Below are 12,172 nucleotides of genomic sequence, written 5' to 3'. Positions count from 1 at the left end.
CCACATGATGCTTACTCTGATTTTTAAGTAACTAGACCAGAAGCTCGATGCAATCCTATTAGGCGTAAACAGATCTGGCCTGCACGTGACTCGGTTTCTTTCTGCCCAACAAATTGCGTGTAGAGAACAGATTGAACCGGTGGGGCTGCCTTGTCAAGAGTCCAAATTATTACTCCTTCTGTCGATAACGTGCGAATCGCGTGCAGCTGTGTTCTGTGCATGCTGAACCGAATGCTCATTCAAAAGGGGTTGTTGAAAGGAAAAGTTATGATTTACTTATTTCTCTTCATCGCTTGGTTTAGTTCAAATACTCGGCAGTCAAAGCTTTCTCACCTTACTATTATTATCTGCTGTTTGGGAAGTGCGTGTTATCTCACTGTGTTTAAGACGTACGCGTGAAGTAATATTCTTAAGATTGAACAGTTTACCAAGACGATATAAATGAGAAAAGTGTGTTTTACTGCGTAATTCTGTGTCTGAGTTAATTCTTTATTCCATTCACATTTTTTTTGTCTTATTTGTTTGATAAGATGCAGTGGAAATGGAGCTAACAAGTATTGGGTCATATTATTCTCCCAACTTATAGAAGAAGCCATGAAAAAATCTATTAACTCGTCTCTCAATCCTTATACGGCGTACGTCGATCTCATTTCAAGCCAAATTGCCGTGCCCTCGAACCATGTAATGCCAAATTAATGATAATGAATGCGAATTACGGCAGACATTCCAGGATTTGCCGCGGATGAACTCCAAAAAGAGGTTTCTGTGACCCCTGGCAGTGTATCTGACTCACGCCTTTCTAATGCGCACAAAATTGCGCAATTGCAGCCTGGATCTGACTCACTCAGCTGACTGGCCTATAGTGTTGATTGTTATTTCTTCTTAAGCACATGCAGAAGGAAAGTTTTAATATCAGCTAATCGCGATGTAGGTGTTACGTCGAGTGGAGCACAGCAGCATGCTGTTCTCTCCATTTGATTTCATCCAGCGCCATGTCGTTACACTTATGGTCTTGCGGAAGTTGAGCAAAGATGAGACTTATGTATGACGGTGCCGGGGAAACGGGCCACTTTCATCCGCCAAAAAATGAGTCGGTTAGTCATTAGCCGCTAGTTAAACATGACGGATATGTTTGAGGGATCCCCGCTGATGAGAATGTCCAGAGACCACGTTTTTACTACAAACTCGAAAAACTAACAGACACTTGTAATACCTAATAATATATGTAGATTATTAAAATTAAGTTAAAATTTTACAAATTTTGTCGTTTACGAGAGACGGTACACGCTTTTTCAAAGCCACGATTGAACATTTTAAGGAATTTGCTTCTTCATAAATATTCAAATTGCATTAAAACCTGCTGACGGGGAAACGGAGGCGATAAAATTGGAAAATTACCGCCTCTTTATGCAGCAAGTCGGGTATTCCTCTAGAGTGCAGTGTGTGGCTGCGAAAATTACGAGCTCTGGTATGCACACTTGGTAGGCGAGCTAATTTAAAAAAGACCAAGCGCGCCGTAACCGCTGCACACTGTCTAGAGTCAGTTGCATTTTATTTCGTGCTGCGGCAACTAAAGCAGAGAAAAAATATAATGTAATAATGCGTCTCGCGCAACTTCATTACTCTCCGTACTGACTGAGGCAATAATCGAGAAAGTTGTTGTGCCGGTTGTTGAGTCGGCTGGCAACTCGGATCGTAAGGTGTGCATAGAGACACACCAGTCTGGCCTGTTCAAAATTTGGCCAGGGAGGCGCCGACGCTTTGACCTTAGCCGAATTCTCTCCCACATTTGAATTGACAAATAAGAAAACGCACTGACAAAGCAAAATGTTGTGCTATATTCTTGAGTTATTTTGGCGTTAACATTGTTTTACCTGAGATTAAAAAAGTGAAAGGATTTAATCGGCGAGTTATGTACATATTCAGTATAGATATTAAATTAATTTCATGGCGCATAGATCAAGAAAACAATACTCGATTTGAAATGTTTTTTCACACTAAACTAAATTGTGTTTTTTCGTATCATGAATCAAGCTTCGGAATTAAGATTTTTTTCCTCTAGTTCATTCCTTCCAAACTTCATTTTTATTTCTTCATCTTCTGCAGTCCATAAATATCAATATCTTTTGCGCAAAGCCACGCACAATTTAGAACCAAATAACATTTGACCAGAAATATTTTTGCACAAACGCTTCCCTCTAGTCTCCGGGGTCACAAAAGCGGTCGGGCTTATTTCTCTTCTGTCTTTTCCTCCTGGATTTTCTACCGCAGTGCAGATCACGTGACCGGTAAATGTATAAAGTATAAGTTTGGTATATGTATTATACTCACGAAAGTCTTTCCCGGGTGGAATGAAGCGGCGAACGGAGAAAAGGTGCGAGACGTGACACAGCCAGCCTCTTGATGTTGGGGATTTTGATTAGAGTTGGCAATCGGCCTGATATCCATTATGATTTCCGCATTGTTGTTTTGTTGACTTGTTTGGCAATCCAGACGTTGCATCACGTACATTTTTTTCTTTTGCTCAATTTTCACGTTTTCACACAATCCTTTTTGTATCTTAAATGGCATGAAAAATTTCTCCATAACCAGGAGTTAAATAAAAACTAAAAAACGGAATCGGTAAATAGATTTTTTCTTAATTTGAAACAAGAACCCTACCCTACTTCTAAATCCTAAACCTCATCGTATTCCATACTGTGATGTTTTTTATATTTTTTGTAATACCCGGTAATACCATAATAACCCATTCAAAAGATGTCGCGTAAGATTATTCTCCTAACATGGGTGAGCCACGGGTTGCATAATCCAAAATCCTACAAACCGAGGTCACAACCTGAAACACCTGCAATTCTTCGAATCAGCTCTTTTATTTTAATTTTTGCCATTAGCAGTCACCCAAAAAATCCATTTGTTTGCTTTTCGTTCAAGATTCCATTTTCTTGTCAGAAAGATGAGAAATGGCGCTGCACACGTGAATAACTGCGCCGTAATTTGATTAGCCAGCCATCTCGCCATCTCCCGGCGAATGCGTGTCGTGGAAATGTGTATTTGGCGCGCATCAATTTCAATAAGCGCGCGTGGCCTCTGACCCCTTTGCGAATCATGCAGCCGGTTAGCCGGTGCAGCTGTGCGCCCTTGCCCAGAAAGTAACGAGTGCTACGTGTTTTGATTTCAGGATCAGCATGAAAATCTCGCGCTGCACACACACAAGGGAATCGAGTTCCTCGAGAAGTACGGCGGCTTCGTCCGAGAACGATGTGCCATTGAGGCTGAATATGCCGCAAAACTCAGGAGGCTCGTCAAAAATTATCAACCAAAAAAGAAGGATGAGGAAGATTACCAGTAAGTATACACAAATTAATTATATTAACGATATGATTAGATTTGTTAATTTCTCTCCAGTAAAGAACAGCTTTCCTCTGTTGGTTCAGACCTTAATTAATTTTCCTTAACGATACTCGGGATTCAGCCCTGATCTGGATTTTTATAAATAATAGCTTTTCTTTCAAGGAGATAAATGATAATTTTTTTTCTTTGGAATCTGCTTTAATGGGAGTAAGTTTCAAATCCCTTGCGATTCGCCCACCGACATTCTCGTTAGCAGGCATTCGAGTTCTTTGAGGATAGGGTAGCTTTGTTTTAATTTGGCCAGTGTTGATTTATAGTCAGCGGCTGGCTCGCACGCAGCTGCACCGTCTTTTGTGCTAAGGGAGGAAGGCGTACGCAGTAATCCACGCGTGCTTAGAACGCACGGAAGCAAACCTCATAAGTTCTTTCGCTTGTTCCGTTGAAATAATCCCCCTTTTCGCCACTTCCATTCGTGTGGTTTTGTGGCTGCACTGTCTTTTGTATGTCACATTCTAGAATTGAAAATTATGTACTTTCATTGCGACCACTCAGTGTTTTCTTTGCGCGCCCTACAATTTCGCAACACGAGGCTTCCTCCGCGGCTAATGACATTGCCTTTCACATGAAATTCTGAACATCAAGTGCAACGCTTCACGGTTTGTCACCGGAAGCTGGAATAACCGAGACTTCGTTTTGTTGATTTCACACAATCGTGCTGTCCTCAATGCAAAACACCGTGATATACATATGTTTCATTGGGAAAATCCGTTTAAACGGGGGATAGTTCATGTTTAATTTGTCATTCATTAGTTTCAAATGATCTTTATTATGGTTCTGCAGGGCTATTATTGGTTTGTAAAGGCCATTTTGATACTGTAACTGTCAGGTAATTGTAAAGATAAATGTCATCGATTTAAAATCCTTCCATTAGTTGTGAATAATGAGTGTTGCGGTGTAAAGAAACTAGTCCACGCAGAACCATTTTTTTCATTTGTTTAGATAACATAACAAGGTAATCTGAAGCAACTCTGTACAAATGGAGCGCTTCCCTAAAACGATCTGTATGCCGCATTGTTATTTTAATTAGATTTCTGTTTATTAATAAAATATCGATTCACGCTTTCAGTACTTTGTATGACAGCCGAAAATTCAATTTGTAAAGTGGCACGCAGCGAAAAGTAATTAGCGAATCCGATTGCCCTGTTCATGTGCCTGTGATCGAGTGAGTTTGCCTTTGAAGCCCTTTGTCGGCGTTCTGTGACGAAAGGGTGAGTTGTTGGTGGAGAGCAAAAGCACTCACTTAGAAGGCCAGTGGGTTGTTGGGGCGTGTGTGTATGTATGTTGATAAACACGCGAGTGGCGTCGATGATGAGCCAGCCGGTAGCCAGCCCTGCCGTATCGACCACATCGACCCGAAGTGGGTCACACAGATAGGGAGGATTTAGTGTAACTGACGACGCGGTGCCCTGCAAAGAGGTCACTCGGGTCGCAGTCACCGCCAGCCAAGACACTGCACCATTTTCACATTAAGAATCACACGAGCGAAAGACGTCTTTCGCATCGGTGGCTTTGTCTTTTTCGCAGTGGATTCGCTTTAAGTTGCCGGGCAATGTTAATTATTAATTTTCCATCTTTTCAAAATTCTTTCATATTATGTTTGCTTTAGTTTTCGATAAAAATTGCGATTAATTTTTCATTTATCTTGTATTTCCTTTTATAATACATAAAATGGATTCGCATCAACAATGCTTAAGCTATCTCTAACAAATATAGGCCTATTGTAAACATAATCGTGGAAAATCCAATGCATACAATCTGTTTAGCTGTTGGGAAATTTTCTCTCCGTTTTCCCACTTGCACGGCTGCAAAAGCTATCAAAGGGTGTCCTTATGTTAAACATACAAGACCCAAGAAGAAAATAAAATCTACCCACATACCCTTGCAAAGGCGAGCTCGTTTGTGGGCGTTTGATGCGAAACCCTTCTATGTCGACTACGTTTACAAGAGCAGAATGGAATTTCTCGCGCCAAGGCCACAGGGCCGTTTATCGTTTTAGCGAGAGTGCATTAGAAGCGGATCGACGGACAAAGTGCGTCGGAAATATGAATGAATTAGCATTCCCGTTGCGCATCCGCGCGTCGCCGGGCAGAAGGACTTTTTTCTATGTGTTAGTATTTTGCATAGAAAAGGACCGTGTCCGCTATTATTCTGCCTTTGTTTCAAGTTGCGGTATCAGTCTTAGGAGCAATGAGTGGAATTTTTATGCTGTCTGCTTCTACTGAGAAAAAACTAAACAGTTAACGTGTCTAAATTTTCAAACGGCACGCGTTTTTACAAAAAATGTCAACCACTGAAGAAGTTTGCGGCTTTGCAAACTTAGCTTTTTGTCAGCTTAGTTCAGTAGTAGATAGCTTTCCCGCGACCTGCATTAGTAGTTTTTATGCACATGTGCAAAGCTCTCTCCATTTGTAAGGAAAATTGAAAATTTGGCTCTTAATTTTTATTTAATCATTCTACTGGAGCAGAAAATATTTCTTCCAATAGTAGTTGGTGTCCATCGAGGCGTGCTAAAATTTATGCTCCCGCACAGACATTCCTTTTATGTACATTGACTAAAGCCAGCCATTTGCGTGCGTGTTTCAGGTACAGTGCATGTCAAGCGTTCAAGACGATGATGAACGAAGTGGGTGACCTTGCGGGCCAACATGAGGTCGTAGCCGAAGACCTGACGAGCACCGTCTTACAGGAGCTCCAACTTCTGGTGCGCAACCTCAAGGATGACCGCAAAAAGGTAACTGGACACCCTCAGCTGGGGTTGGCTGGCCGCCGGCCGATTCATTTTGCTTCCAACGCCCAACTGAGGCTGCTAAAGGTTCTATATCATGGGCGACTCTAAATATATTTTTAATTAGCAGTATTAGCAGTAAACTTCCTTACCAATAATTCGCCCTTTTTTCATAAAAAATATTTTAATATCATTTACACAAACTTATGTTCAAAATAAAATTCTAGCACATGGCTGAAGAGGCCAAGCTGCGATCCTCCCTTCAAACACAGCTGGCCGCGCTGGACAGGACCAAGAAGGCGTACGAAAAGGCGTTCAAGGAGACGGAGAAGGCACTAGATGAGTATCAAAAAGCGGACGCTGACTTGAACCTTTCACGCGCCGTGGTCGAAAAAGCCAGACTCAACATGGTTTCAAAGAATCAACAGTGCGAGGAGGCCAAGAAGGACTACGCAAACCAACTCGAGAAGACAAACGAGCTCCAGGTAATTGCGGTCAATTGCATGACTCGCCAAAATTGTGTTTTCATGAATTTTTACTCTTAACTGCCGACGTAAAGTCATCGTGATATAATGTGCGTGTGACGACCAGTTCAAGCAAGCCGCGCAGCATTCTCTTATTTACAATTTCAAATAACCCAAAAAAAGGATTTGTTCTCGCGAGCGGTCTGCCCTTGATTTGAATTTTTCTCGGCGCTGAAGGCTATTTTCTGCAGTTTTTACAACCAGGGAGGCATTATCCGCACGCAATTCAGTTCCATCTTCTCCAGAGATATATATTTTTTGCTCGACCGCGAACAGCCTTAGCGAAACTCGCTTTCTGAATGAGCTACCATTTATTAATTAGCGTTAATCAACACGAATGGTGTTGCACGCGGGTTGTATTCAAACAAAATCCGTTAACTGTTGACAGAGAAAGGGTTCCGTTTCATTCTTTATCCCAATGTTAAAGCCTCTTTGTAATGCAAAGCAAAGTTTAAGCCGAGAGCCGAGCCACAGGAAGTAATTCCTGCCATTATTTTTTACAGCACCAACACTATGCAGCCCTTATACCAGACGTGCTTAGGCAATTGCAAGAATTGGATGAGCGACGGGTGCGGTCCATCAAAGGATTCATAATCAAGTCTGTGGAAGTCGAAAGGAAGACTTTCCCCATCATGGACAAGTGTCTGGAAGGCATTGTCAGGGCTGCAAACAACATCAATGAAAAAGAGGTAAGTGTTAATATTCGTTTGTTTTATATTTTGAAAATATCAATGCAAATTACCAGGACACACGGCTAGTGATAGAGAGGTACAAGTCTGGATTCAACCCACCTGAGGATTTCCTGTTTGAGGACCTGCAGCGAGGCGCAGACGAGCATAGCAACTCAATGATTTCCAACCACAGCAACTCATTGCCGTCCATGTCTAGAGTGGACACAATCAAGGGCACCATCTCCGCAGGCAAAAACAAAAAGCGAGTTGGCCTGTTCACTAGCCTCTTTGGCAACAACAAGGTAGCATTCTCAACGTACTAATTTTTTCACTTGCAGTTATTGTTTCCACACATGATAATTCAAAGAGCTGACATCAAAGAAAAACAGTTTCAATATCTTGTTTGCTCATAGACATACATAGACTAGAGAGCTTTGATTGATATTTATGTCGGCTGGAAAGGAGTCGGAGAGACTCCTGTCTGACCGAAGTGACTCTATATTGTTTGTTAATTCTTCTTTATCATTTTTCTTGGGTGACTTTCTGGGGACCAATAAATAACTGCTCAATAATTGACGCGTTGGTGCCCTCGTTTGCAAATCTGTAAGTAAAGAAAGCCTTGCTGTGCACCAATTTGCAGCCAAGGTTGCGTTTTGCAGCTGCTTTTGCTTTTGGTGGCTTTAATTAACAATTCAGGCCGTTCTGGGGATATTCTCTCCTGGTGCTATCTGTCCTCTTTCTTCAAATATGTATTTTCTACCTCTCTTGCCATTAACAAACAATGTGGTGCTGATCAATCCGTAATTTGTAGTTGGTTCTGGGCTACTCAGTTGTTGATTCTGATTATGTTTTCTGTTTCACGCAATTCAGAGATTAATTCATGTTTGCACTCATTTCAAGGTATGTTTATTTGTGTTTTGAATGTGACCAATAGACATACATCCTTGTTTTCTAAAGAGCCACATTAGAATTTTCTCACAAATCACCATCATAATATGCTTTTTCCTTTCTTTTAACCAATAACAGTCTTGATACTTTCTGTGCCTGTGTTGAAAGCATTAACAAACTGACGAACATAAAGCTGAATTTTTTCAAGAGAAAAAAATGCTTTTAAATATAGTGTCTTTTAAATACGATTTTAATGCTACACGTTTTGAAACACTTTGACACTTGCCAAAATAAACATTACACATTTAGATGAAAGCAATCAGTTTGAACAAGTTTATACACCTACACAGCCAACACTTACCTGTTACCTAGCATCAATGTTGTAAATTGCGTTCATATTTTCTTTGGGTCTTTTTTGTGGAAGAATCTACTCAATTATTAATTTTCACTGTCTCCTAATTCCCTTGTTCATTTGCAGTCAAATTACTCTAATTCGGAATCAAAGGAAGATTACACTGACCTGCCACCAGTTCAGAGGAGGAAAAAGCTGCAACAGAAGCTGGATGAAATTGCTGTACAAATCAACAAAGTGAGAGATGCACAAATAAATTAGTAGGCTTAAATGTTAAATTTTAACTTTTGTAGGAAACACAAACCAGAGATGGGCTCATGAAAATGAAGAGCGTTTATGAGGCCAACTCAGCTTTGGGAGATCCAATGTCCATCGAGGGCCAATTAAATGACTCGGGGCACCGATTAGACAAGTTGCGGCAAGAGCAGCTGAAGTTCATCGCTTGGCTGGAGGAGTCTGATGGGAAAGGCCAATTGGTAACCACGAATTTTTCTTACAAGCGTATTCTATACTGTCAGTTGCAGAAAATTTGTGCTTTTTATTTTTGGGCATTTTTAACCATCGTTCATTTGGCCTGAAATTTGAGTATCACGCTATAGTAATTTAACACAAGATTGATGGCAATGTGGCGTGTTTAAAGCCTTTATCCTTGGTGATTCGTTTGCCTATTTCTCGCCTCTTGCTCCTACGGTGGAATATTTGACTTTCAGACGGCAAGTCAGATGTGACAAGTGGTGTCAAGTAGTGTGAGACGCCGATGATTGTTATCTGCTTAACGCTTTAAGTCAATCTATTGAGCATTCCATTAATCCTGGCCGCCTTATGTGTTCCAGCATAATCCTGTGTCGTCTACTACTTCGTCGCCAAGCAGTCAAAGGTCAAACAGCGTGCACAGAAATTTGCTGAATGGAAATTCAAACGGCAAGCAGAGGCACAGTTCCTCTGATGAAAGCGTCAGTCCAAGCGCCAGTTCTGACGGAAGCAGGCACAAACAGCCCCCTAACACTTTAGCCTTAGGGTGAGCAATCAGACAAATCTTATTAAGCTCTTTTTACATTTTATTTCGGTGCTCCACTTGGACTGTTTCCGCCTTTGAGTTTGGTTTTCCCTTTTGACTAACAACTCAATCTTTGCCATTTTTGGCAGGACCTCCCACAGTCCTGAGAGCGGTCTCGGCTCTCGCACTAGTTTGCCAGACTCTGACAGGGGAGATGAACTTGGAGGCGCAGAAGGCGTTGACGATGATCCTGACTTTGCTGATGGACCCCTCACACCTCTTGGCACATGCAAAGCGCTCTATGCCTTCGAAGGTAATACATTTTTCACCGTCCCTCATGAAATTATTGCCCACAATATTTCATACCACCTATATTTATTTTTAATCAAATACTGATTTTTTTGTATAATTAACTACTTTATCAACCTTTTTTATTAGCAAAACTTCACCAAATTTTAACAGTTTAGAATTTCTCTGCTATGTAATTAATAAAATGTATTTTCATATCTGATTGCTGCATTTCTATGCTTAAAAAAGGGCCAGAAAACCATAATTAAGCATTATTGAAAATATTCAGCAATCTAAGGAAATGGTTTTATTCTTGCTCTGATTTGAGCTACCAATTCAAATTTGAATCATTTCCTTTGTTGAGTCATACCGCATAAATACATCTAGACTGCTACAAGCCTTTGTGGCTTACGATAATTTTAAAATTGAAGCCTTAATTAAAAATTTATAAGTTCCTTTCAAAATTTTACGTATTTGATACTGAGTTTGAGTCTATTTGAATGTTTCCAGCATCAAGTGAAGGTTCGATTCCCATGTTTGACGGGGAGGAGCTGCTGTTGCTTGAGCTGGACCAGGGTGACGGGTGGACTCGAGTGCGTCGAATGACTGACCTCGAGGAAGGTTTTGTTCCGACCTCATACATAGAGTGTTCACTGTACTCGGCTTGCTAACACGTATGCCTGCCTATTGAATGAGAGAGAAAGAGAGATAGAAAGCTGCTTGTTTCACTCACCACCGTTTGTTGCATTCGTTGATGTTTCAAGTTGAAAGTGGCGGTTGTGTTGACAGTGAACCGAGTTTTTATTTTTGATAATCCCGTCAAGCAGAATAATAATTGTCACTGTACGTATTATTTAGTGGTGCTGCCACCGGCTAAATGGGAAAAGCGGACCTGGTGGCACAGCTTGATTCATTCATTTGACAGAAAAACCGATTATGATCTTGAAAGTTGAAATTTCTTGTACATAGCTATGTATTTATACTGTAAAGTTTTCTATGGAAAATTAAGTTTCGCGTTCACGAGTACCATTTGGGACGATCGGATGGATTTTAATTTGTGAAATCCGCGTCGCCTGCCCGCAATCTTGGAAGAGCCACATATTATATTATTACGAAAAATATCAAAAGAGTAAATTTATCACGAGAGCTTTTCAATGTCGCTTCAGCATACGCTGTTGTGTAGCTTTTTTAATGTTTCCAACTCAACTATGGCTCGCAAGTTAAAATGGAGGATGTGATTTTTTTACAAAATTGTGCGAAAAATGATGATAAACTGATGAGTCATGGAGACCGCCTAATAAAAGACCCGGCTTGCCCGAGAAAAGTGCAATATTAGAGGATGATAAACCATAGTTTGTTTTTAAAGTGTTCATTTCTGCAGAGGCGAAAGGCGGGTCTTGATAGTTGGGCTTGGTCAAAGGCTTAATTGACTGCATTCCTATGTAATAAGTTTTGATGTATGTATGATAGGGCAACATTTTTAGTCATAGGCAACAATAATTGATTGACTAGCTCGCGGGTTCATTATCCGGATGCAACAGACAAAACTGCACCTAGAAACTGACAAGTGTTTTAAGTTCGGATGGTTTGATTGAAAGCTGAAACAGAAATAATGTGCCAAAATATTTAAGTTGAATAGCAGGGTAAATTTAGAAAAGATGGAGAAGGTGCACTCGCTATTTTTCAGTATCTTCAAGTTTGGTTGAAAAAATATGCCGTTTTTTTTCAATCTGTGATTTCTGGTTTCGACTATTAGTTATCTCGCCAGCCGTCCTTCTCGAGAGAAAGCTTTTAAAAATAAGACACAAAATTTAGCTGATTTGTCACTCAAGGTGCTCAAGCTGAATTGAAAGTGTTCTATTATTTACAGATGTTTCTTTATAAATACAAATGGGATTCCTTGAGTGACCCATATTTATTCGAGGCGCTTTTAGTATAGTTTTGAACACACGCTAAAAGTATTTTATCTTTCTCACTCACCAACACCTAATTAGGATCGGAAGTTTTAACTGTAGCTGAAAAGTTTAGGTGGAAAGCACTCGCATGAAAAAACGGTATTCAATGAACGAGAGTTGATGCTAGGACCTGGTGCATATTCGTGATTTCAGCAAGCAAGTTTCATTATTGGTTGAAAGTGTGTATGAAGTTGAGCATGTTTGGTCTGTCCAAATGCCTTTTATTTTGCTGCATCAGTTCTCAGAATGTGCCCATATGGTTATGGTGTACTATCACAATTAATAATGCTATTATTTGTAAAACGGTACCTTTGTGTATAATTTTCGAGTCCAAAAATAAAATATCAAACAGTAAATCACA

The 12,172-nt window shown here is 40.4% G+C and overlaps 1 protein-coding gene across 6 annotated transcripts in view; it reads left to right on the top strand.

The window, feature by feature from the left end:
• The window catches only part of Cip4 (formin-binding protein 1-like Cip4), a 34,571-nt gene extending 22,404 nt beyond the window's left edge, over positions 1 to 12,167 (top strand). For 3 of the 6 annotated variants that reach the window (XM_065488650.1, XM_065488652.1, XM_065488648.1), the window contains exons 2-12: positions 3,179 to 3,345; positions 5,995 to 6,142; positions 6,364 to 6,621; positions 7,164 to 7,349; positions 7,406 to 7,633; positions 8,202 to 8,231; positions 8,698 to 8,808; positions 8,865 to 9,047; positions 9,405 to 9,589; positions 9,718 to 9,881; positions 10,367 to 12,167. In XM_065488650.1, the coding sequence (XP_065344722.1) occupies positions 3,179 to 3,345; positions 5,995 to 6,142; positions 6,364 to 6,621; positions 7,164 to 7,349; positions 7,406 to 7,633; positions 8,202 to 8,231; positions 8,698 to 8,808; positions 8,865 to 9,047; positions 9,405 to 9,589; positions 9,718 to 9,881; positions 10,367 to 10,527 (1,821 nt within the window). In that variant the 3' untranslated portion in view covers positions 10,528 to 12,167. The remainder of the gene's footprint in view (positions 1 to 3,178; positions 3,346 to 5,994; positions 6,143 to 6,363; positions 6,622 to 7,163; positions 7,350 to 7,405; positions 7,634 to 8,201; positions 8,232 to 8,697; positions 8,809 to 8,864; positions 9,048 to 9,404; positions 9,590 to 9,717; positions 9,882 to 10,366) is intronic. The other 3 variants (XM_065488649.1, XM_065488654.1, XM_065488653.1) reach the window with 3 other exon arrangements.
• Positions 12,168 to 12,172: the final 5 nt, after the last annotated feature.

This window comes from Cloeon dipterum, chromosome 4 (genome assembly GCF_949628265.1).
Source record: "Cloeon dipterum chromosome 4, ieCloDipt1.1, whole genome shotgun sequence".
NCBI lineage: Eukaryota > Metazoa > Arthropoda > Insecta > Ephemeroptera > Baetidae > Cloeon > Cloeon dipterum.
This window is presented reverse-complemented; position numbering and strand designations above follow the sequence as displayed.